We start from the raw sequence: 26329 nt of genomic DNA on the forward strand, positions 1-26329 counted from the left end.
TTTAAATGATTGTATTTAATGTCAGTACAAATGCCAACTGTTGTGTGACGTTGTCTGGGAACGTTGGTGAACAAAAAGCATCAGGAAGACAGAAACACGGCAGACAGGTCAGGAAATAACAGAGAGATTTACAGCAACAAGATCTCACACATCAGGGAAAAACAAAAATAAAATTAAAACAGTAAGACACGCTGGAGACCGAGAGCAGTAATCAGAGAAGTTAAAAACAAAAAGATTATGGAAAAAGAAAAAGCCTGAGACTGTAGAAGACATTAGACTGGGGTGGAGATTCACCTTTAGCAGCCAAAGCAACGATAAGATGGATCAACGCATACAGATGTGTTAGAATGGCCTAGTCAAATTCTAGACTGGCATCCAATTGAGGATCTTTTTTGCACTCATTCAGAGTGAGCTGGAACTATTTTGTAAAGAATGTGCAAAAATTAGGTTATGTTTTGAAAACTAATACATATCCAATTTAGTTCCACATATGAAGTAGCACAAATCTGATGGTTTTTTGTTTTTAGATGAAAGGATCTCAATTGTATGGAATAGGATTAGGGCGACTGAAGAAAAAATGTAATAAAAATTCTGACTTTTTTTCTCTGAATCAGAATCGTTTATGCAGCAAATCTCGTTTTAAAACTCAAATAAACCAAATAAATTTGTGACAGGCTTCCAGTGAGGACAAAGAGCAGGATTACAAATCCAGTTACAAGAAAGAAACACTTAATGTGATTATTTGCATGAGCTAACCACATAATTGACATACAGCTAAGGATATTTGTTTACTTGGAATTTTACGCAGAATCAGAATTATGAGTTAAAAGTCAAAATTTTATTTACATTTTTTACAGTGGCCCTAATACTCTTCCATACATTTGGGCCGTTCACACTGCTCTGGAAAAAGTCGCACAAATGCACAAAAAATCCAATTTGCGTCACATTCTGCTGTGTGAACGCAGCCTCATAGTTTCCATACGTAAGCTGGAATTATGCCGTAATTAATTCGTGTTGATCTTTCATTAAATCTTAATAAAAACAGATTGAAGTTTGTGACTGGAAGTTGACAAAATGTAAAACAAAACAGTATGAGTGTGAATACTTTTCAAGGCACTGTACAAAGGGATAACTACTGATGGTCTGCTATGTTGTAATTGAGAAATGATGATTATAATCTTTGCAAAGAGCCCTGATATGCACCAAAGCAGCTTAAAAATACCTGTTTAGCAAATAACCCTCAAACTACAGCGTCATGCTGCTCTGTGCAGGTCATAACAAGCTCTACGGGTATCTGCAGAACAATCCGACAGCTGTGTTCAGGACTAACATGCACAAAGCTGAGACAGACAAAAACAAGACGGATTCTAAAGAAAACACGAAAAAAAAAAAGATCAATAATAATCCTTGTTTTTGTAGGTAGCTTAACTCTGGGATGTTGCGTTTCTCACACAGGAAGACGGCTCTGATGCTTTCAGAGGATCTAAAGTGAAACCCTGTCACCACCTCTGTGGGAAGATGAATTGGGTTGAGATGGGATTTCATGCTCCAGTTTGGTTTTACAGTGCATGCAGAACATTTACAGAAAGAAAAACAAACACGTGCTCGTATTCAGAAGGCCTCATGTGTGTGGATACAATCTGGTCACAGAGGATGTGGTTAAAACTTCTATAAGAATCAGTAAAAATCACATTCCTGGACTAATACTAGATAGCAATACACTGCAAAAAGACAAAATCTTACCAAGTATTCCTAGAGGAAATATCTTAGTACACTTAAAATAAGATAAAAATGACTTACAAGTGACTTTTCAGCAATATATAGGAGCTGGTTTTAAGTAAATAACTAAATATTAATAAAAAAGTGCTAGTTTCCCTGGCAGATTATTTCACTTATTGAAAAAAATTATTGTTACACATGAAATAATCTGCTAGTGGAAGTAGAACTAGGTTGCTAGGCGACGGGCTATGCTTGACTGGCGTTGCTAGGTAATGGCACAGAGCCAGTTGTCAGAGGAACTACAACTTTTTCTTTAATATTAAGGAATTGTTCACTTAAAACAAGCTCCTATATCGTTCTAAAAAGTTACCTCTAACTTAGTTTTCTTATTTTTAAGTGTATTAATATATTTACACTAGAAACTAAACCAAAAGTACCGTGATTTTGCAGTGTAGGTCATCAGATTAATCTGCTTTTATCTTGTAAGCTGGGGACAAACAGGAAGTTAAGTGCAACTACGCCCGTCTGGTAGTTGTGCTGAAGGCGTTGGATCACTAGGTACCTTAAAGGCATCACTTAGTCAAATCAAAAGCTTCACTTGTAGAGTACATGCAACACAGTCCGTGTTGTGTTTGCTACAGAAACAATACAGAAAATAGGCCTTCGCAGCGCTTTCGCTGCTTGTGCCTAAATATAGCATTTTAAATAAGCTTGTTGTTTCTACACATGCACCCGACTGCATCAGGAAGAATGTTTGGTAAAAAAAAAACAAAACAAGGCAATACTGCAGCGGTATCTGAAGCGTTAGGATTACACAGAGGTGTAACAGCTTTAACATTCCCCTAAAAAACAACAACACTGAATTTATGGTGATTTCAAATAACCAAAAAAAAAAAACACAAAACGAAAAAAGAAGCAAAATCAGACCAGTTCCAGCAGGGGTCGCTAACGTTGCAGATGGTTAAAGGGCAAATATCATCATATTGAAGAGGCAGAAAACTTAATATTTAAGGTATCTCACCTTCTGTTTGTTTTCAAAGTGAGTAATAAACTTTAAAAGATAATTTTCTGAAACAAAACGAGACTTTCAAGCCACGCTCCCTAAAACAGGAAGGTACAACCATATATGGATAACGTATTTTAGTTACTGTAGATAATGTTTTCTGCACATAAATATTTTGTTTTCTTGACAAAAAAGAACATTTTAAGGCACAGGTATTAAACTCACGGCCCGCGGGCCAAATCCGGCCACCGTGACGATTTATGTGGCCCGCTAGAGTGTAGAGAGCCACATAAATTGATAAGATACCAGTTGTGTACTTAAACATTATTTAATCAAAAACAAATCAGTTTTCATTTGTATAGGACCAAATTACATCAGTGTGAAAAGAAGTAAAAAATGTTTACATTTTAAAAAGTACTAATTAAACGTAGATAAGTTTCAACAGTTTAACGGTTAGTTTTATTAATACATTCTGCAACAACTGGCCCTTCGAAGACATTCATGATCTACATGCAGCCAAAAATGAAAATGTTTGGCTTCCCTGTTTTAAGGCAAATATATGGAACGAGGATGGAGTTAGCATGCTTGCTACAAAGATATTCTAGAAAATAATAGAAAACTTAGATTGAAATTAAGAAATTATTTAAAGTTGACACACAGCTACAGCTGCAAGCAGAGTCGACAGCCAGACCACCAAGTTCATCAGGCTGGAACAGTTTCTTTTACCAGTAACTGCCTCAGACAATCTTTTTTCTTCATCAGTGTCTGAAGCCTCTTGATGCAGTCTTGTTGTTTGTGCAGGAGGCTCCACTTCTGCTTTTCAAAGTATGGTTGTAAAATTACGCATCTGTTTGCAGCAGTAAGTGTAAACGTTGATTTGTTGGGTGGATGACCAGCTGCAGCTTATATGGATTTAAAGTGACAGAGCCCTAAAGCAGCTCATTCTGAAACTGAGCAGACTACAATCTCATCATCTAAGAAAGATTTTCCAAGAAATGTAATGAACATGGTTGTTTAGGCCATAGACCTACCATAACCTGTTCAAGGAAGCATTACAGATCATCTTTAATAATAATGATATATGCCCTTTAAACTCAAAATGATTGTTTTCTTCAATCAGAATTAAAGAGGAAAAGTCTGTTTGACAGACAAAATTTCACATCTGGAAAGTAAATTTGATATTTTTAAATTAAGAAGATCCATGATTGATGATTCACACCTCTGATCCCTAAAGGTGGCTTCACCTTTAGGGAGCCACCTTAAGAATGACGTTTTTCCCTCCTCCAAAGTCCTTCTTCGATAATAAGATCCACTGTGATGTGGTGATCTAGACCAGGTGCTACATAAACACACGGACGTACTGGAAGCTATAATCTGTGCAACACCAGCTAATTCGAGTGACGTAATCCCCACATGTTGGAGACGGATGGATTCTGCCCAGAAGTGAGTAACATGTGATGGCGGTTTGGACGGAGAGCGCTGTCCCCTCCGCTGTCCTTCCACATCCCCCCGGCCGCACCGATCACTTCCCCAGACAAATGTATTCGCCTGGCCAGATGACTATTCTACCCAGCAGCCATGCGCAGTAGTAATAACTTCCCCAAGCTTGACAGGCAACCGTGTGTTACAGGCAGATTAGATATTGTTACAGTTTCACTTCCTTCACGTAGTTCCCAGGGAAAGTCCCAAACTGTTTTGTCCTCTTTGATGTGCCTGTGAAGAAAAACAGGAAAATGGGAGTAAGTGACGGGATTCTGCTGCAGAGAATGTCATGCTGTCATCCATTAGAAACTCTATATGGAGCAATGTGACCCAGTGACGCATGGTTCTCCCTCTGCAGGAGGCTTCATGCATGCTATGTATGGCAGGCCATTTTAACATAAAATCAATTTCACTACACTTACATTCCAGATATCTGAAACTGTTTTATGACTACATGCAATAGTAAATTAAGATATCTCTTTGTTACATTCTGACTAATATAAATGAGGTTAAATTTACCATTAAAGGCGACCAATTATCCAAAACTCACATTTTGCATTTTTTCTACTTCCATTTGGGTTTCTACTGCTTCTAAAAAACTCAAGCACTTAAAAAAAATAACCAGCTTTTTGGGCAACAAGTTAATGTTTCCGAAACCTTTTTGAATGCAACATTACAAGTCAGTAAGCACTGCCCCTCACCTAGCTACCCCATCCCGTTACTTAGCAACCTTAGCAGAGTTCCAGTACGTTTGGTCAGCTGGTTTTACTGCTTTATGTCCCGTACATTGGATACTGGAAAAGACGGGTGTTTTATAACAATAACTTACCATCCAGAAAACACTTGTTGCATTCTTATTGGTTGTTTTCTACAAGCTTGTTTTATTTTTGATTTTTAAAATGTCTTTCAATTCCTGTATTAGTGTTTTATTACTAAATTAAAGTTTATAGGTCAACTTTGCATTAATACGCCCTTATTAATATGTTACTTGAAAATGGTTTCAAACCACAATATTAATCACAGTAATTGTTAATTACTCATCTTTAAATTTGTAGAACGTAATTACAGATCAGCCTGTCACAATAACAAATTTTGCTGGATGATAAGTCGTCCAAGAACTTATTGCGATAAATGGTAATATTGTTGTTTTGAAAGAACTTTCAAGGAATATAAGGGTGATCTGGCACACATTTTCAAAGATCAATAAACTTTAAATTCTAATGAATATTTATCGCTGGGACAGGAAGACTTTTTAAATATCCAAAACAACATAAACAACAAATAAATGAATTATAAAGTCTCTCTAATCAAAATTGTCCTTCAAAAAAAATGAGACCAAAACACCAGACTGAAGACTTTTATCATCCAGTTTTTGGTAGAAAAAGAGAAAAACAATAAACCGTGCAAATGGAAATTTCATGTGACTGATTTATTGCGACAGGCTGATTTCATGTTAAAAGGGCTTGCCATATGCTACAGTGTCTGCAAGCCTGTGCTGTCATTGTGCAGAAACCCTGTATGGATTAATGTCCTGCAGGACGTACCGACAAACCAGCCGTCATCGCATTTTTCCATGACACTGACGAGATCTCCCTCCTGCAGCTCCAGCTCGTCGTCGTTCTGAGGAACGTAACTGTACAAAGCCTGGAAACTGGAGCGGCGACACAAAGAGCACTTTGTTAAAACCAGCAAACCGGCTAGCGCTAATTAAAGGATGGGGGAGGGGCTTCAGCTGAAACATGCAAAAATTAAAAAGTGAAAGTGTAAATAAATGTCACTCACATTCCACAGCTGAGACGGCTCGGCTCCGGGCTGCTGCTGTGGGACTGGGGTTGCTGGGAAATGATGAGACATTGTTTACTGGGGTGGGGGTGCAGTCTGTGAAGAGAGTCATTATGGTGGTGGGACAGGGTGCTGCAGTACCTCACTGAGGTCTCAGCAATATTCAAGATCTCATTACACACTGCCTCCTGGTGGGAGCAGGAGTCGCCAGAGAGAGACATACAAGAGTCCCAGAGGAGGCCGAGGTCAGGGAGAGGTTTAAGGAGTTAGAAAGAGGTGGGGAGGGGAGTCCGGTACGAAGCAAAGGCAGGAAAAAACGGGGAAAAAGGGAGTAATCCATTCAAAGCCAGAAGAAAAAGTAGAGATGTTGGTGAAGCCCAGGAGGAGAGGAATGAAACACCAGAGTGGGAACATGGAGACAGGAAACATGAGACTGTTAGTTCATCGTTACAGGATATTAGTCAGTGTGAGCATGCAGACTTAAAGGGAAGCTGGTGGCCACAGATAGACGTTTAAAGGGACAGTATTATGTTTTCCAGGCACATAATGCCATTTTATAGCACAATTAAAGTAACCCTCAGTTTTCATTAAAATGTTATTTAAAATCTGACTTAAAAACTCCTGGTCTCTCTGAGACTCCGCCTTCAGGAAGTTATCACGCTGCTCCTCTATTAACCCTTTTCACCAGTATTTCACTGAGACGTATCTCCTATAATGATCCCAGGTGTCTGCTAATTGCTGCTGGCTAGTCTGAAGGAGCTGAAGGACTGCTCTGTAAGGTGGAAGCTTGAAAACCACAATTATGAGCTAGAAAGAAATAATTGCAACTTTCAAAATCATAATTTTAGCTTTCAAAGTCATAATTATGAGATTAAAATTATAATTAATGAAATAGAAAGAAATTATTTTGACTTTTAAAGTCAATTTTGAGATAGAAAGTTACTTTGTTTATCTAAGGAAGGTTGCATAACTATAACTTTGAAAACTAAAATTATGACTTCCTCGATGGCAGGGCTAAGTCCAACCTGGCATTTTGCACCACTGAATGGTTCCCATAGAGCAGGGGTCTCAAACTCCCGTCCTCGAGGGCCGATGTCCTGCAACTTTTAGATGTGCCTCTGCTGCACCACCTGAACAGAATAATTAGGTCATTCAGGCTCTGGAGGACTGATCTACACAAGGAGGTAATGAAGCCATTTCATTCCAGTGTTTTGTACCTGTGACACATCTAAAAACTGCAGGACAGCGACTGGAGGACTGGCGTTTGACACCTGTGCCATAGGGATTAAAGGATTTCTGAAATGTGCATGAAAGACTCCAGGTTTGTTTGTGACGCGGGAAAAACATAACATGATGGAAAGCTGAAAAAAGTAAATTTTACATAATGCTGCCCCTTTAAGACAATAATTCATTTTCTTCCTAAGAGTCACATAAAGCTGGTTTATATCAGATAGACAGTTTATTTGTTCATTTATTAGCATCAACCAGTAGTTTCCACCAAAGTGGAATAAGCAATAATTCAATTAATCGCATAATGAATTAAAATGAGCTCAATAATTTCCATTCTGATTATTAATATTTTTTTGAAGGGCAATTTTGTCAGCTGCTCCCCTGAATGTTATAACCTTAAAATTATACACAGAAAACGTGTCGCTTGATCATCCAGAAGCCTCAAGCAGCCTCCAGGTTAATATAACGGACACAGACATGTACAGGAGGCAGCATAAAGATTCAAAGTCATAATTACGAGCCAGAAAGAAATAATAGTAACTTTCAAAATTATAATTTGGGCTTTAAAGGTCATAATTATAAGATATAAATCATAATTATGACTTACAAAGTTATAATTATAATGTTCGTAAAGTCATAATTATGAGATTCAAAGTCATAATTCTGGCTTTCAGAGTCACAATTTTGAGAAGGAAAGCAACAATTATGAGACATAAAATTATAATGTCTTTTAAAGTCATTATTTTGTCTTTCAAAGTCAAAATTCAGACTTCCTTTGGGGCTTTTATTTTTTCTTTCATGGCAGAAATGGGATTCCATACACTTTTTTTAAAAAAACATTTATTAGGACACGCTTTAGAGTGCAGCATCTCTTTAAAAACATAAATTTGTTTAATTTTATTAGTTATCTGAAGGATGGTTTTTGATGCTTAGGAAGAAAACAAATCAAGATTTTCCCTAAATGTCAAACTTTTATGGATGAATTGTTTGTTGTCAAACATGAGGCACAACTTAACACAAATTGGAAGTTAAAGATGAAGTGAGTTTAACTGCATTTTGATCAAAGATCAGAGATTTTCTTACCGCAAATGAGTTAACGTTGTTGTTCTCCTGGATGTCGTACGGCATGACAGGGCTCCTGGAGATCCGACCCAGATGGTCGGCCTCGTTCTTCACAAACTGCAACACACACATCACCAACATCTTTTAATGAAAGTTTAGTTGACTGAGCTGAAACCTGTCCGAACCCCACGACAACCTCACAGCAGATTTATTCAGATAGGGATGCAAGTTATCAATTATTGAATTAATCTGAAGTTGATCAACTAACGACTAACAAATAAGCTGTCATTAAAAATCTGAGTTTTCTCTTGTACCAAGATGGCTGACCGTATTTCCATAAAGTTTTCCTATGCTGAATTAAAAGGATAACTTTATTTTTCATATTATTTTGTGTCAGCTATTTTAAATACTGACTGAATAAACAGAAGAAAATGTGGTTTTCTCACGTAAATATAAATAATGATAAACTTACTATTTACAAAATATAAGAAAATAAGATAAGATAGATAAGATAAATCTTTATTGTCATTGTCACAAGGACAACGAAATTCAAAGGGTGCCATCAGTCAGTGCACATGCCCAAAAACAAAAAATAACTGTCTCACAATTCACACACAACGCAAGAATCAACAAACAACTGGCAAAAAAATAAAATAAAATAAAAAATAAGAACAGCCACATTCTCACATACATCATTTATGATGATTCGTGGTTGTTTTTGATTGCATTTAGTTTTGTTATTGCTATCGGGTAGAAAATAGGAAAAACAAAAGATGAAAATAATGAAGCATCTGAAACACTTAATACAGAAGTACCATTTGTGTTTGTTCTTCAAGGAAAGTTGAAACTTTGCTCGATTAAATTGATTTACTCACGAAAGACCTCAAAATCAATCTTGCTTTTTTGGCGCCATGTTTTTCCCCTCACCGCTAAATTCACGGCTTTCCTGTCATCACATCCTCACCTTTGAAACGTATCAGTTTCTGAATGAAAAGTTGCAGCTCGGCTGAATATTAATGTGAATCTTAAGGAGCTTATCGTTTATATTTAAAAACAGAACCGCATCAAGTGCACCGGACTCTGTTTGGGCTGTTGCTCTTTCCCCGTTCTGGTCCGGCCGCCATCTTAGTATCTGTATCAACGGACTCCCTGCTTGAGGATGACCAGCGGCGCCCTCTGCTGGATGAAAGCCAAACTACAACACTAAGAGAAGATCGAAGCGGCCGTTCTTAGTGAATCGATTGGAACTAATTTTGATCTAATAAACCATTAATACACAATTAATCGTACGTTGATTAATTGTCTGCATCCCTAATTAACAGGCATGAAACCTATAAATGGTCACCTGAGTAAACTTCCTAGCTAAGCTATCGATGCACAGGAAGTAGTTAGCATTTCCTGTTAGTGTCAGTCTCTCATAACTTGTCTTGGCAAAACTATTCTTTATTTTAACATCCTCATGACAGGAGTTGAACTGGGACTTTTCTTTTTCTCCTGAAAGTCTTTCACAGCTATGAAATGCAGGCACACACACACACACACACCGCGAAACCACTGAATGTTAGTGAACACACAACAGCATGCATTCCGCTACAGACTCGATCTTCTGCGAAGACCAGCAGAACTCTGTGCAGCTACAAGTCAAACCCACAGTGCCTTGAAAAATTATGCACACCCCTAAAACTTTTCCACATTTTGTCACGTTAAAACCAGCAAATTCACTGTTTCTTCTTCATTTCAGGTTTTACGCGATAAAGCAGAAAATAGTGCATTTTTGTAGAATGGAAGGGAAAATGATTAATTGTTTTTTAAATAATGCAAATGACGGAACAAATGCAATAAATTTTTTGCATGAACCTGCAATTACAAAAACAAAACAAAAGGGAATGATGCAACTAGCAAAAAGAACAGGAAGTATGGAACGCTTCAAACTCGCTCCACAATAGGAAGTCCTCCAAACCACTAGGGGGAGTCTGGAGTAGGTAACAATACCTACATAAAGATGCTCCTGTTCTATAATATTGTAAATGACACTCACACAAAAGTATGACATTCATTTTCTTCCCTTCTCTAATTTAATCTACTTTAGATTTGTAGTTGTAATTAGTACTGCAATTAACAACTATTTTAATATTCAGTTAATCAGATAAAATATTTGGAATGTTTTTGCAGATTTTTGACTCACTTAAGCTTTGTTTATATAATATTAGAAATACATTAAAATATGCAAATTAACAAATCAATTCCTTTTTTGAATAAGAAACTATATATTTTATTGCCTAAAATGCTGTAACACACCATTCTTATGGCAACATATTTCATATTCACTGGGTTCAGAGGTTGTGAATACTTTTCCAAGGCGCTGCAAAAGTGATGAGCACACATCAGAACCACATCCACAGCTACTCTACAGAGGTCAAAGGTCGTTTTGCAGTGAACACCACACACCATGCAGGTGGTACCTCTGCAGGGCTACTCTGTCTGCTGCCCTGGGCCGCCCGGCCCCGCTCCCCCTCCGCGCTCTCCCCCTCGCTCAGCCAGCCTTCAAGCACCGGCCCGCCGCTGGGGCTCACGCTGTGCGACAGGAAGTCCTCCCCATGCGGCGGAGTGAAGGTGAGAAAGGGCGTGGCCGAGCCGGGCCTGGGCGGGTGCGGCGGCGGCAGCGGGGAGGCGGAGGGCGACGCCATGGGGGAGACGTAGGGCACGGGGCTGGCGGAGTACGGCGGGGGCAGGTACTCGCCCCAGCGGTAGGAGACGGTGGGCGGCGGCGGCAGGGGGGGTGTCGGGGCGGCAGGGGGGCTGCCACCACCCACGGTGAGAGAGATCCACTCGGAGGAGACGGCGTGAACCTCAGGCGAGACGGAGCGGCGGGGGGAGCGGGGCAGCGTCAGGGGGGAGGTGGTGAGGCGGTTACGGTACAGCTTTTTACACAAGATGGAGGGAGCAGAGCGGGAAATAAAAGATGAGAAAAATTCACCAAAACAACAACAAAAAAGAGAGATGACGTGAACACAGAGATGATAGAGGGACATAACGAGACCTGGGCGATTTAAAAATTATATCTCCATTTTCTTTCAAATGTTTTTCTAAAAATTAAAATTGCAAAAAGTGGATTTTTGTTTTAAGTGTTTGTTGTCTGTCTATCTCAGTTCTACGGCACAGTATTAAGGCCAGGCTACAAGACTATTTGTTTATTTATAAGAATAAAGTCATAATATCTGTAGGGCTTGACGATATTACTGAAAAATGTATCATGATATACGTAAGTGTTTCATATCAGTCGGTATCAATAATTATTGACTAGATTTTTAGTTTTAAATATCTGAAATTCTGCCAGACTGGTAGCGTGGCCTTTCCTGTTTGATCCACAGTTTTTTATTTTTTACCAGTTGTGAGCACAGTGTCGAAAAGTTTAAACTGTTGCTGCGCAAGTTACTCAACAAACCGTTGCTAGGTAACCACAAGTTATTCAAAAGGTTGTTGCTAGGTAACCAAGAAGTGAGTGAGCTAGTTGATTCCACCAATTTAGCTTTTCTAGTTGTGAGAGGCTGAGTGGCTAAAGCATTTCCTCTGCCTACATTTCCCAGAATGCTCAGTGAAGATTATATATATTGAATATTCAATCAAACGTGTTATCTTTTGATATTGATCATGTGTCTGTTGCGATATATACTGTTATTTTTTTATTGCTCAAAGTCCTGCTACTGATAATAATCTGAAGCCGATGTGTTAAAATATTTATTATTTCCGGTTCTGTAAAACCGATACCAAAGTATAACTTCACAAAATTCTCATCTAACCCTGTCACAATAACAAATCATCCCCAGAAAATGTTGCAATAAATTATTATATTGTTTTTTTGAGACAATTTTCAAGTAATAGTAATGCAAGTTCATTTCTCAAAAACTAAGAAACCTTAATTTGGTGAAGAGTACATAATATTGGAACAGGTAGGTCTTTTTAATGTCCAAAATAAATAAACAAAACAACCAAAAATAATAATAAAATAGAAATAAAAATCACACACAACTGAAGCTATGAATAAAACAGATTAAGAAGTCTCTGTAAATAAAATTTCCGTTAAAAAAATGCTACTCGTCAGAGTGGAAATTATTGAGCTAATTTTAGTTTATCGTGTGGTTAATTGCTTATTGTGACAGGTTTATTCTCAAAATCGCTCATTTTGATTTTTTTGCTCTTTTTCTACTTCATCCTCCTAATCGTCCGCCTTTATTTTTGTAATAATATAACTTTATTTGCATAATACAAGAACAATTTTAGCTTGGCCGTTATATTTTGTTGTAGAATTTACTTGAATTCAGAGTCCAAATAAATAGCTTTAAAACACGCTTGTCAAACAAGATGGCCGCCCTGGACCATGGAAACCCTGAGTGCATTGGTGGAACAAAATCCAGATTTTCCAAATATTAAAATGTTAAAAATGTATTTATCGCCCAGTCTTAAACACGACCCAGACGAGGCTGACCTGCGGCGAGGCGTTGGTGCTGCGCTGCGGCGAGAGGCTGACCGGCGGGTCCGGGTAGTCCACGCCGTTCTTCACGCGCGGCCGCTTGTGTACTTCCACGTAGGTGACGGGAAAGATGCCCTGCCGATTGGTGCCGGAGATTTTCCCCTCGTACCAGTTCTCATCCACTCTGCGGATCAGCGTGATCCGCTCGCCCTGCAGAACCACCAGGTCGGGTCAGAACGGTTCTGCTTCAGTAATATTATCAGTACCACAGACAGATGATTCACCTTCCTGAAGGACATCTCCACCACTGTGTCTCCCTTAAAGTTGAAGCGGGCGAGCGCTTCTCCGTACTCCAGAACCTGGACTGGGGCGCTTTTCTTTGGCTGGGCTTTCTCTGTTGGAGGCAGGAGCTGCAACATAAAACCATTAAAGGTGATTTATTGTACGTTATGATAGATCTGTGGGCAGTACAAAACATGTTCAGTACATTCTTTGCAAAAAATTTCAGTTTTGACTGCTGTAAACCCAGAGGAAAAATAAACTGGTGAAGCACCGTTTGACAGAAGGAGGCAGTACTGTGAAGGTTTTAGATAAAATATCACAGAACTAAACAAAGTTACAAGAAAATGTCAAAATTCACACAGAACCCTAAATAACCCATTTAGACATCAGCAAAAAAGTTGATTTAAGGGTTAGTTACACCTATTATTCTTGCTTGAACAGGTTAGGACAGGTCTATGGTCTATACAAAACATGTTCATTAAATTCTTCTTGCACAAAATCATTGTTAAATAATGAGATTTTAGTCTGCTGAGTTTCAGAATGAGCTGCTTTATGGCCTCTTGCCACTTTAAGTCCAAATAAACTGGCCCCAACTCATGCTGAAACTGGCTGCAAACAGATGCGCAATTATGCAACTGTACATCTTTGAAAAGCAGAAGTGGAGCCCCCTGCATAATCAACAGGAATGCAGCAAACGGTTTCTGGTTTCTTAGCCAACTGAACCAACCTCAACGTAACTTCGTGGGAAAATGCCGACTCTTCCATGATGTTCGCCTTCATACCAGTTCTGATCGACTTGTCGGATTATGTACACAATATCCCCCTTTTGAAACGGTAATTCCCTGAAAAACACAAACAGCAAATTTTATTGGCTTAAAGTTTTGAAAACAACTGACTATTGTCATTATTCTGATGCTTTTCACCTACTTTAGGCTTTCTGCTCTGAAGTCAAAGCGTGCCATGGCTGGAGTTCTCTGTGTAGAAATGAAACTTTTCAGTTTTCTGGATAAAATTACGAGCAGCATCATTAGTTTATCAATAAAATTCCAATATATTTTAATCAGATTGTTCTTTCTGGCTCTTAAATGGCACATAGTAAAAGAAGATCTTCCTGAGTTGTGGTGTGACCTTGATATATTTTTATTTTCAGTTTTGACTTAAAACAAAATGTAAAGTGGAGTAAATTTCCACCAAAAACACTCAAAATTTTTTAGATTAATATCAAATACTTAGAAGAAAAAACTCAGGTATTCTTTGCTATTCAAAAGTCTTAAGATTTGCAAGAAAATGTTTTTTTCAATGATTAAATTAATTATATTAAAACTTATATATTCTCTGACATTATCAGAATCAGAATTCCTTTGTCACTGTGCAAGAAAATGCAACAAAATAAATGGTTTAAAGTCATAAAATGCCAGAATCCTCTAAGATCTAAATGGTAAATTTATGAAATTAATGAAATATTATCTACTGAATGAACTTAAACCCTACAAGACTTCTGGTAGTTTTTGTTGCAAATATATCATTTTACAGATTTTAAAATCATAAATGACGTCATTAATTATAGAGAAATGTTTTCTTCTTTTGTTCCCAAAAATTATGTTTTTCCTTGGATAAAATATTCTTCAATTGTTAAAATTGATGAGGAACACTAGAATTCAATGTAGGACCGAGCGATAAATTGTCCCTGCGCCGTTACCTAGCAACGCCAGGTAATTGATCTTATCAATTTATCAAATTTTTGAAGATTAAATTTTTGGAAAATCTGGATTTTTTTAGGCTGACATAAACTGCTTGTGTTTGGGAAAAAAATAATTTCACATCAGTTCAAAAAACAAATAAATAGATTCCATAAACACAAAAACGATTTTCAGTTAAGTTAGTTTCATAAACGCACAATATAGTCCCAGTTCCTTCCATCCATCCATCCATCCATCCATCCATCCATCCATCCATCCATCCATCCATCCATCCATCCATCCATCCATCCTTTTCTCGATTTCAGTTTCTGTTGTTTTGAAAAATTTCTTAAGAGAAATATTCTGCCGGTGGAACTAGGACTCGGTTGCTAGGTAACGGACTGAGCTGGCGTTGCTAGGTAACGGTGCAGGGACAGTTGAATAATCTGCCAGTGGAACTTTTAGTTTTTCGTCAATATTAAGGAATTATTGACTTAAAACAAACTTCTATCTTCCTGAAAAGTTACTCTTAAGTTAGTTTTGTCTTATTTCAGGAGTACTAAAATATTTTCACTAAAACCTAGACAGAAATATTTATTTATCAGTGTTCAGAAAGTCCCCCTCCTCCGTCTTCCTGCCTGCAGCGGTGATAAGACTCGACCCTGCGTTGTACCTCGACGCCTGATTTCCGTTTCTCTGCGTTATCTGTGATGTTGAGCAGGTCTCCGAAACGCTCGTTGGTGATGAACTGGTGGTGCGTCGGAACAATCCCCGTGTGCCGCCGCGCCGCGATGTCGGCCTCTTCCTGTTCCCGCTTCAGCCGCCGTTGCTCCTCCAGGATTTTCTGTCAGGAAAACAAAACAGCAAGCTGCATTTCTGTTGCTAATTTCTAAAAAATCTGCACACATTTTAGAGATGAATTCACCTCTTTGTCCCCATGACGCTTCCTCAACACTTCATCCTGGCTTTCCCCGTGAGCTGGGGACGAGTCTGACAGAAACAGCAAAATGATTTAATCGCTAACTTTACATCGCATAACAGCAATTTTAAACTAAAATTTTGCAGTCACCTCCTCAATTCCAGTCAACTGAATGAAAGGAAATACTATAATAAGCATGCACACATCAAATGACCAAAAAAAACAAAGTACACTGCAAAAAACCCCCAAAAACACTTGCATGCAGACAGGGATGAAAACAATGACCAAATGCTGGAAAAAATAAATAAAATTACAATAACCTCCAATAAAAAATAAAAAATTAACATGAAATCATGAGAGTATTGATGGTGAGTGACCAATACTTCTTAAAACTTTACATTTATTTCATTAATTTATCAATTCCCAAACAGGAAATATCTAATCTGTTTGGGAAGTAAAGACTGGCGACGTGTCTAAAAGTAAAAAATGACGAAAAAACAAAATTAATATAGAAATGCATCAGTCACGTAAGGTTATAGTGAATATAAAAAGCCTGTAAATCTCTGCTAACATGCCCGTTTTCTATGACGAAGTAAAAAAAGTCATTTCAAAACTTAATTGTAACCTATGACCCCAACTGCTTCATGTCTGCATGCAGTGAGCAGGTGGAACCAAAGTTAAATTTACTGTTTGTGCTTCAATCTTGGCCAAAAAGCTAATTCTGATGAGCTAAATACAGTAGGTTCCTTCTATCAATGTTGTGCTACAGCTTTCTAGCGGTGAAAGCCAGCACCAAAGCATGATACTGCCACCATCATGTTTCACATGAGGTATTGTGTTCATTTGCAACATTTGTTACATTTTCAGCTGCTGTGGTTCTCCTTCACACTGCCCTGAGTCAGATAATCCAAACTAATTGAAAAACCCGCTGCCCTCCTCACCTGTGGGGGCGCTGCACCAAGAACAACTGGAGAAAACAAAAAAGACACAAAGCGCAATTTCTTCCTTCACCAAATGTAAAAAAAAAATGGAGTAGCGTCAGATTTGAGCTGTTTTAGGATTTCTCTTTTGTCTTTGGTAAAAAACTACAAGTCATTCCTCCTGTTAGCACTAGACTAATGTGTTTGTCTTGGTTGTATTTACCCAGAATGCCCTGTGCTGTAGTCCACTTCCTGTTTTTGGAGCGGTCTCCGGTCTGCTTGGTGTTCACAAGCATTCAAACCTCACCAGGTTCACACCTCCAGGTCAATAAATCAATATTAGCGATTAATCACAGTTTTAGACTTTCTTCCCCGCCAATGCTTTTCTGGATTAATGTCAGCACGTCCAAGGCGGCCATCTTATTTCACAAGCCTAACAGATTATTTTCTTGGAATATTAGGTAGAAGAATTCTTTTTTATTTTTGCAAAAAGAAAATCATAATCTTACAAGAAGACAATCGTAGTAAAGCGAGAGTAAAATTTTAATATTACCGGAGTAAAGTTGAAACATTAGGAGAATGGCGTAGCAATTTTATGAGAACTACAATACCAAAAAATAAAATAAATAAATAATCATTTTCTAAGCATTATTTTTTTATTAAAACTAAATTCTCTCGCAATTTTAAGACGTTCCTCTGGTAAAACTGTGTCTTTAGTCTGACAATATTATGACTATAACAACCCAAGTTGTTTTGGTATTTAATTCCTAAAAGATGCAGTTTGAGTCACATTACAGGTGAAAAGTTTCAAAATGATGTTTCATCATCTTTTATGTCACAAAAACCAGGCGTTTTAGCAGCTTTCTCTTCATACTCTTAACGTTTGGCTTTTACTTTTCATGTGAACTTCAGGTTAGTGTTTGCCAATATAAAGTGTAAACTATAACTTGTAAAGATGTAATGCTTTCACAGTTTTCAGGACTCTAATCTGATTTCCAGAAGATATTTATGTGTATTACGAAAGGCTTCCTAAACCTCCTGCTGTCAGTGAAATGTTTGGATGCGTGAAGGCCGTGGCCACAGCGCTGGTATTTAGTGTTTAATAATCTTGAGAAAAAGCAGTCTAAGACAAATGCACAAAAAGAGTCTTCATAAAGGAGAAAACTGGTTTGTTTGCAATTTGCAGTGTATAAAGGATTCAATAATTTTGGTTTTAAGTTGATAAGCTAAATAGAGTTAGCATAATGGTGCTAAAAACAGAGTTGTATACAGCTAAGCTATGTTAAGCTATCAGGCTAATTGTGTGGATAGAAAAATTAACTAGTTTTCTCTGCTAAACGGATTAGTGTGTTTTCTTTGGATAAATAAATAGTTTTGGCTAAATGTTCACTGTAATCTAAAGGTGTTTTCACACCTGACAGTTCAGGGCAAAAACTGCAACATTTGTTACATTTTCAGCTGCTGCTGTTCTCTTTTTCACTGCACTGGCAAACGATCTAAACCCTTTCTTGGTGCAGCGCCCCTACAGGTGAGGAGGAGAACTGCATATTCTAATTAGTTTGGTTTGTTTGACATAAAAGAGAACCACACCAGCTGAAAATGTAGCAAATGTTGCAACTTTGGTCCCCAATCAAACTGGTTCTACCAGGAGGCGGATTATAGCGCAGGGCATTCTGGGTAAATTGAATTTGAATTTGACACCGTTCCATTTTTGTTTACTTTTCACGAAGGAGGAAGATGCACTTAGTTTTTGTGTCGTTTCCTTCAGTGGTTCTTGGTGCAGCGCCCCCACAGGCGAGGAGGGGAACAGGTTTTTCAAAGGGTTTGGATTGTTTGCCAGTGCAGTGAGAAAGAGAACCACAGCAGCTGAAAATTATACAAATGTTGCAATTTTGATCCCCAATTTAACCAAGTCTACCAAAGTATCAGGTGTGAAAATACCTTTAGACTGCAGTGCATTTAGATGAAATTGTAATTTTCTACATAATCTAGACGCCTGGATGAGAGTTCTCATTCACAGTGAAAATGGAAGATGGACAGTTCCCTGTCACTTGAACACACCACACAGACTGGAAATGAGAGGACGGTGGCGCTGCTTTGTGGAGGAGGAAGGTGAAGATCAATGAGAGACCACAGAGCAGTGAAAGGGATGGAGTTAGCGACCTCTATGGTGAGCTGCCAGTAGGTTCCCGTTGGCGTCAAACACCTGGCCGTTACTCAGTCGCTCAGTCCCGCCGCCCTCCAGCTTCTCCACGACCTCCAGGGAGGAGAGCCGCCGCGGGATGAGGGGCCTCTGGGCGCCCGCCGTCACCCTGGTGGCCAACAGCGTCCGTCGGGTTTGGTGCGGCTGTGGGTTCTTCCGTAACCTGAAGGGCGCCGGGCCCATGAGGAAGAGGTTTCCCGGCAGCATGGCCTTCCTCTCCACAGCAGCCGGTGTGTCCTGCTGCCTCTCGTGGCGCAGGATGGTGGTGAAGCGGGTGTAGGAGGCCGGGCAGGCGCCTTTGCACTTGCTGGGCTTGAGGAGGAGCGGATGGTTCAGGTGGTGCAGGTGGTGGTGGTGGTGGAGCGGAGGGGTTTTGGATCCGCTGAGGATCTGCTCCACTTCCTGTCCATCCCCCGATGACGAAGCCACCTCGTCCTCCGGAGACGAAACCCTGGAGTTCCCACCCTCCGCCGCAGCGCTAACGTCCGTCGTTGTGGCTTCGGTTGTCAGGAGCGCCTCGGCGGACACGGCGGACGCCACGCGGTCGGGGCTGCGGTTCCGCCCGGAGTCCAGGGCGGGCAGTGACGACGAGCGGCTGGGGGCGGCGCCAGACCGGATCATCGTTTCGAACTCGCTGACCCGTGACGACACGTTGTCCCGTCCAACAGTCCCGACCGACTTCTCTGCGTCGCTCTGGCCCGCTTCAAACAGCGAGGTGAGGCTGCGTACGCTGCCGTGCGGGCTGCAGCCGACCGAACTGGGCCGCTGGATGTGATGCATGGAGCGGTACAGGCTGGAGAACCCGGACGCGCTCCGTCTCACCGCAGGGGAGACGCCCCGGTCCTCCTCTTCACCAAAGCGCCCTGGGTAGATATCCTCGCAGCTGTGAGACTTGGGCTGTCTGGCGCCATCGGTCCTGCAGTCCCGGCTGTCACCACCGGGGGGCAGCAGCTTGGGCTTGAACTTGGAGGGCAGGATCTGCGGTATGCAGGCCTTGGCAGCGGACAGGGACTTCTTACTCTTACACTGGTCACCTATTGCATTACTGGCAAGAACCATTCGACTATTTACAGAGGAGCAGGGTGAAATTAAATAGCCATTCCCACCTTTATAATCCACTGGCAAGCATGCAGGACAACAGAATAAACAACATATTAGATTACAACGGTAACAAAGTTTACACACAAAAACAGTTTGAGTCTGAGCTAAAAAACAAATTCCATCAAAAAGTGGATGAGAGGACGCAGACTTGATGCTGTGAACATCAAGTAGATGTTTACTGCATGGTAAGAATGAAACCAGGAAGAAGTCGCTCTCTGGCAGGAAACTACGGTGGCCCTGAAGGTCAAACCACATCAGCAAATCACTAACCACAACAGCAAATTGAATATCACAACAAAATATTGAAAAACGCAATGACATTAGCGCAGCACGACTACAAATTAAGAAAACAAAGTAAAAAACTAAAAATTAAGGGTTTTCTTAAGAAAATTAAGAAAACACAACATTAAGCACAACTGCAGAGTCAGAACAATATCCGGTTCTAAAGCCACGTTTTTGGGTTTCCCCCTCTTACTTTAATTGTGCTTAACACAATTAATGTTGTGTTTTTCCATTTGTAGTTGTGTTTAGTGATTTGTTGATGTGGTTGGAACTTCAGGGCCACCGTAGGAGCCTGTATCGTCGACACAACGAGGGAACAGACGGCGTTCAAACAGCGACATGCCATGAAATGTCATGTGACGTTGGAGGCTGTTTAAGCTAGCTAAAGCTAAAGGCTGATTGTGTTTATCCAGCTTCAGGCTCAGACTTCGGTGTGTTGTTGGAGGGGATTTTAGGTGATCGATCAACGCAAAATAGACAGTAATTGTGAAGTAGAAGGAAAAGGACTAAAGCTGAAACGCAGCTAATGGTTTAGTTAGCAGCGCTGACCACTGAAAACTGAAAACCATGCATAGTTTTCCTTCCACTTCACAGTTCTGTGCTCGTTTGTTATTGTCTATAAAAGAAAATCCCCACAACATAAAGTGAAGTTTCTCCCTAAACTTTAATAAAATATGAAAAAGTTATAGTTTTTAACGTTGCTTTCATTGTTTGATGTTTGCCGGCGGAGCTGCTATCACGCTGCTTCCCTGAGTTTGTGAATTAAAAATACCTCCTGATCCAGCCGCCCTGCAGTTAAAAAGTTGAAATCTGCTAGGAAAAGCTTGTGTCAGCGCCTGGTGACTCATGACTGCGATCCAGATGGTGCTGGGAAATGACACAACACTTTCACGCGCTGCGAGGCTCCGCCGCGGGGCGAGGGACCGATCTGCCACATTCAAATCTGTCAGGAAAACACGCTGCGGAGGATGACTCTGCGTTTTATTCATGGCAGATGGAGTGAAAAGAGTCACTCCTGCTCAGGAATGCAGCACAGCTAGTCAGGGTTTTTTTTTGTTTGTTAACAAAGACTTAGGGCTGTAACAATTAATCGGATTAATTATGATTAATCAAATATTGAATTAACTCAATTCAAGCTTACTTCTATAGCACATTTGAGCAACAAGGCAGTTCAAAGTGCTTTACGTCATAAAACATCACAGAGTCACCGGTTGTGACTGTAATTCAGTAATCGATTAATCGCTAACTGGGCCCAAAAACAGCCATTTGGTGAAAAACCCCCAACATATTCAAAGCAGGGATTAAGTCAAAAATGACTGATCAGAAGTAACTGCCTGCTAGTTTAATTTTAAACAGGACCGAAACCATTAGTCATGATTAGTCGATTATTGAAATAATCGTCAACTACTTTAGTAATTGATTAATTGTTAACTGTACAAATTGAAAAAAAGCTGATTTGCTGACAGAACACAGTGAGAGGAGTACTTAAGCCAAAAATGTACAAAAATATATAAAATTTGCATTTTGTCTGTAAATATGTTTTTGTCAAAATTCCTTCAGTTGTAAAGTTTTAGATTCACTCGGTTCAGATTTACTAAAAGAATGCTTCATTATTGCATTTCCTATTTAAAAAAGGAATTGGATTATATGTTTATTTGTATATTTTAATGTATTATAATATAGTATAAAAAAGGCTTAAGTGGCTAAAAGAGAAATCTGTAGAATGTATATTTTTTATCCGATTAATCGCCAGAATAATCGATTACTAAATTAATTGTTAGCCGCAGCAGTTTAAATATTAGATGTTTTAACATTTTGTGACTGAAACACATGATGGAGAGTTTGGTTTCTGACTTCCTTTCTCTGCTTCATGAGCAGCGAGTGACTCAAATGGCCCAGGTGGAGCCTCAGGCAGGAGCTGCATGCTAGTCAGTTGACTGGATGGGTAATTTTTCACACTGCATAGCTCCACATCTGCTTACAACAATCACCGTTTCCAGCATTGGGATTATGATTATCATGCAGTTCGGCTTTAAAAGTGGTAACTGTTGCATGTTTACTCAGCTCGGTACATTGGGTCAAAGTGTCCCCGCCTGGGATCTGCGCTCCCCTCCACCCCGGGCTCTGGCATTCCAGCTCCTGACCCCACACTGACAGCTGACTTCCTCATGCCCGCCCTCTGTTTATCTCACTGCTCTGTTTATCTCTCCTCATCCATACCCTCTCTGCCCGGAGACCGCGCCAGCTGGGCGGCAGCGGAGGGAAAAATCCACACGGTTGGGTTTCGAGACAACTTCAGACCCAACATGAGTCAAAAAATAAACAAGTGAAAAGATCCACAGGCGCATTGAAATAAATTAGCACACCATCAGAAAGTTTATTTTATTTTAGCTAGTTGTGGCAGAACGCAAAAGATTTTTTTTGGTCTAATTTCTACTGCAAACATCTTATAAAGTAAAACAAAACTAACCTACAAGTAACTTTTCAGCAAAAAATAGGAGCTTGTTTTCAGTCAATAATTCCTTATTAATAAAAAAAGTACTAGTTCTGCTGGCAAATGATTTCAATTGTAACATAAGGAAAATGTCTTACTATAAGCAAAATAATCTGTCAGTGGAATTAGAATTTGGTTGCTAGGTAACGGGCTGTGCTTGGCTGGCGTTGCTAGGTAACGGCGCAGGGCCCATTATCTGTGAAATAATCTGCCAGGGAAACTGGAACCTTTTCACCATTATTAAGGACTTATTGACTTAAAACCAGCTTCCATATCTTCCTGAAAAGTTACTTGTAAGTTAGTTTTGTCTCATTTCATATTTGCACTAAAAAGGCGACCAAAAACACTTTTAAAATGTTGTTTCTTTTCCAGGTGTACTAATGGTAGTTGAGTGGAAGGAAGAACTGTGGTAGAAAAATTGGAACAAGGATTCAAAGTCTGTTCTGCTAAAGTTGTACTTGTGCATTTATAATAAATAAATCTTGTAATAAATAAAAAAATAAATGTAAAACAACAAAAAAACCTTGTGCATTTATAACAAGTCATTTGGGATATTGGTGTATTGAACTGGAAGCTTGGCCAACACGACGTGATAAACGCATAAATCACCTTTTCAAAGTAGCTTCTTGACAAAACAAGCTTTCAATCTCTATTGGTTGTGTACCTTTTGACCACAGTTTTTCCTTTCACTCAACTTTCAATTAATATGGTTGGATGCAGCTCTCTGTGAGCAGCCAGTTTCTCTGAAATTGACCTTTAATGATTTATTTATGGCAATTTGTGGAGAACATATAACATAAAGTGACCTTTCTGTATTGAAATCCATTTTATTTATTTATTCTGTCTTTGTGTGAGTCTATTCGCTTTAAGATTTTTCAAAAAGCTTTTATTGCCTTTTATTTTTCTGCTGTTGCACAGAAATTTTCCCATTGTGGAGACAATAAATTATATTTCTATTATTATCCCTGTTGCTAGTTGCACTTTCTATTCTAACACACTTTTTGCTTCCACTCAACTTTCTGAAACTGAAATATGAACTTCAAATATATTTCACTCTGTCCAAGATGAAACGTTTATTTTGAGGGTTTTCAGTTTGACTTAAAGTTTGTTAAGCTGAATTATAAGGAGAGAAATTTGTCCCAATATTATTGCAGGCAAAGAAAATATTTCAAAAATGGAAATTTGAGGAAAATGTATTTCAAAAATTAAACTCTGAAAAACTTCTCAATCAAAAAATAATTTTTGAGAGTCATAATATATAATTTATGCAGTTCCATATATTTTTGGATACATTTTTTAATTTAAAAAAAAATTGAATAAAAAAATGAGCAAACTGCATAAATGTGTACAAGATTTTATGCTAAAATCTTGTTTTTTGATTGAGAAGTTTTTCAAATAAACATTTCTGGAACATGTTCTTTGCTTGTGATAATGTTGGAACTAATTTCCTTCCATAAATGACAGAAATAAATAAACTTGATTTCCTGGTTTATAGAAATGCAGCTGTAAGCGGTAATGAATGCTGCGACGTGATTGGCCGATAATGTGCACTGCGTGTAATCCAACAGAACGGTTGAGCGAATCACATGCATCTGGAAGTTTCAACATTTTAAAACATCTGCAGCTTTAAGAGATGTTTACACTGCAAAAACACAAAATCTTATAAAGTATTTTTTGTCTAATTTCCAGCGCAAATGTTTTAGTACAATTGAAATAAAGCAAGAAGGAGCTTGTTTTAGAGCTGCAGTATGTAACTTTTACAAAAATGTTTTTTTTATTCCAATCAGAGCCAGGAGGCTGGTCTTAACGCTGTCAATCAATTTCGTGTACACACTGCTAAATGTTTTATAAGCAGAGAAACAACTCACTGTCATAGGAAAACTGTTTATAAGCCATCATGGATGGCTCTGCTAACTAGCGTTAGCACTCACTGCTAGCTGCAGCAATTCACAGCGGTAAGACCCGCCTCCTGGCTCTGATTGGTTGTTTCTAGAAGCAGTAGGAAATGGAGGAGGAACAATTTTTTTTTTAAAAAGATTATCTGTCTTACATTACAACAAAATGATATTGTTATGCAAAAACATATTTTTCAGTCAATAAATTGAATTGAATATTGAGTACAGATTAAAAAGTTCTGGTTCCACTGGCAGGTTTCTTTACTTATAGTGTCTGTATTGGTTCCAATATTGAAAAAAATTCTACATCGGTTATCGGTGATGATCCATAAAGACAGATCTATTCGGTCTAATTCTATGCTTTATTATTTATTTTACATTATATTGAGAATTTCTAATTGCTCTTTATGAACCGTTTGAAAGAATGTTTCAGTTTATTTTCAACATGTTTGAACCTGAATTTCTTTATCATTTATTTGCATTGGTTGTTCTACTCCTAACTGCACTGACTGAACAAAAATAAAATATTTTTACGTTTGACCAAGTTTCTCAAGCTACTGGTGCATTTAAGTTACCAAATAAATGTGTAATTCAGTACATATATTATTATTATTTTGTGTTTTTGCAGTGAGCGGCCATGTTTGATGCTGAGCTAGCGTCCTACCTTTAGAGGAGGAGGAGCTGCCATGGCGCTTGTTTAAAGCCCGCAGGCCTTGTAGGGGAATGTCGCCGCCCTCCAGGATGCTCTTGTAAACATGTCGGTCGCATTCTGGAGCGGCGGGGTCGCCGGACGACGACCCCCCGTCCTTGTCCACCTCGTTGTGTCCAGACTTGCTAGAGGAGCTGCGCCGCAAACGAGAGAGAAAGAAGTTAATCAAACACAACCGGGCTGCTTCAATATTGTTATTTATTTCAGAGATTGATGGAAAGAAATTTGTTCCAATATTGTTGAAGGCGAGGAGCATGTTTAAAAAAAATTTAAATATATATATATAAAAAAAAAGAATTTCAAAAATAAAAGTAAATCAAACTCACATTGTGAATTACACATTTTGAGTGTAATTACACATTTTGAGTGTAATTCACATTATGTTGAATTAAGCTGAACATACATTTATGCAGTTTGTTATTTTTCATTATGTTTTGTAAATTACTTCCTTTGTGAGTTTTATTTTTGCTAATTTTAATAGTTTTTTGAAAATTTACTTTTTTGGATTTTATTTGAAAAAATTGGAAAAATTAAAAAACTAAAATAACAAAAATAACTTGCAGTTCAACATTTTCCATATTTATTTAGTTTTAATCACTTTCTCAGATTTTATTTTTGCTAATTTATTCATGTATTTTAAAAAAATGTAAATTAATTTTAAAATATTTTATTGTTTAAAAAAATGAAGCAAAAATAACTTCAAGTTCACTACTTTTTCTGATTTTTTCTATTTAAATTTTACTTTTTTCAAATTTACTTTTTTCAAAACAGAAAAATAAATTGAAAAAGATAAAATGCTGCACAGTGGCGCAGTTGGTAGCACTGTTGCCTTGCAGCAAGAAGGTCCTGGGTTCGATTCCCGGCCGGGGTCTTTCTGCATGGAGTTTGCATGTTCTCCCTGTGCATGCGTGGGTTCTCTCCGGGTACTCCGGCTTCCTCCCACAGTCCAAAAACATGACTGTCAGGTCAATTGGTTTCTCTAAATTCTCCCTAGGTGTGAGTGTGTGTGTGCATGGTTGTTTGTCCTGTATGTCTCTGTGTTGCCCTGCGACAGACTGGCGACCTGTCCAGGGTGTACCCCGCCTCTCGCCCGGAA

General features: G+C 38.8%; 1 protein-coding gene across 11 annotated transcripts in view; it reads right to left on the reverse strand.

Moving 5' to 3' along the window:
- sorbs1 (sorbin and SH3 domain containing 1) overlaps positions 1-26329 on the reverse strand; it is a 73830-nt gene continuing 47501 nt past the window's right edge. For 5 of the 11 annotated variants that reach the window (XM_028007468.1, XM_028007470.1, XM_028007471.1 and 2 more), the window contains 13 exons: positions 25189-25367; positions 18713-19870; positions 15636-15700; positions 15384-15554; positions 13959-14005; positions 13759-13873; positions 13034-13159; positions 12765-12959; positions 10741-11199; positions 8300-8395; positions 5987-6174; positions 5749-5855; positions 1-4435 (listed from right to left, as the gene is read on the reverse strand). In XM_028007468.1, the coding sequence (XP_027863269.1) occupies positions 4368-4435; positions 5749-5855; positions 5987-6174; positions 8300-8395; positions 10741-11199; positions 12765-12959; positions 13034-13159; positions 13759-13873; positions 13959-14005; positions 15384-15554; positions 15636-15700; positions 18713-19870; positions 25189-25367 (2974 nt within the window). In that variant the 3' untranslated portion in view covers positions 1-4367. Of the gene's footprint in view, positions 4436-5748; positions 5856-5986; positions 6175-8299; positions 8396-10740; positions 11200-12764; positions 12960-13033; positions 13160-13758; positions 13874-13958; positions 14006-15383; positions 15555-15635; positions 15701-18712; positions 19871-25188; positions 25368-26329 lie in introns of those variants that run through there. The other 6 variants (XM_028007473.1, XM_028007474.1, XM_028007475.1 and 3 more) reach the window with 6 other exon arrangements.

The sequence above is a fragment of the Xiphophorus couchianus genome, chromosome 22, assembly GCF_001444195.1.
Source record: "Xiphophorus couchianus chromosome 22, X_couchianus-1.0, whole genome shotgun sequence".
Lineage (NCBI taxonomy): Eukaryota > Metazoa > Chordata > Actinopteri > Cyprinodontiformes > Poeciliidae > Xiphophorus > Xiphophorus couchianus.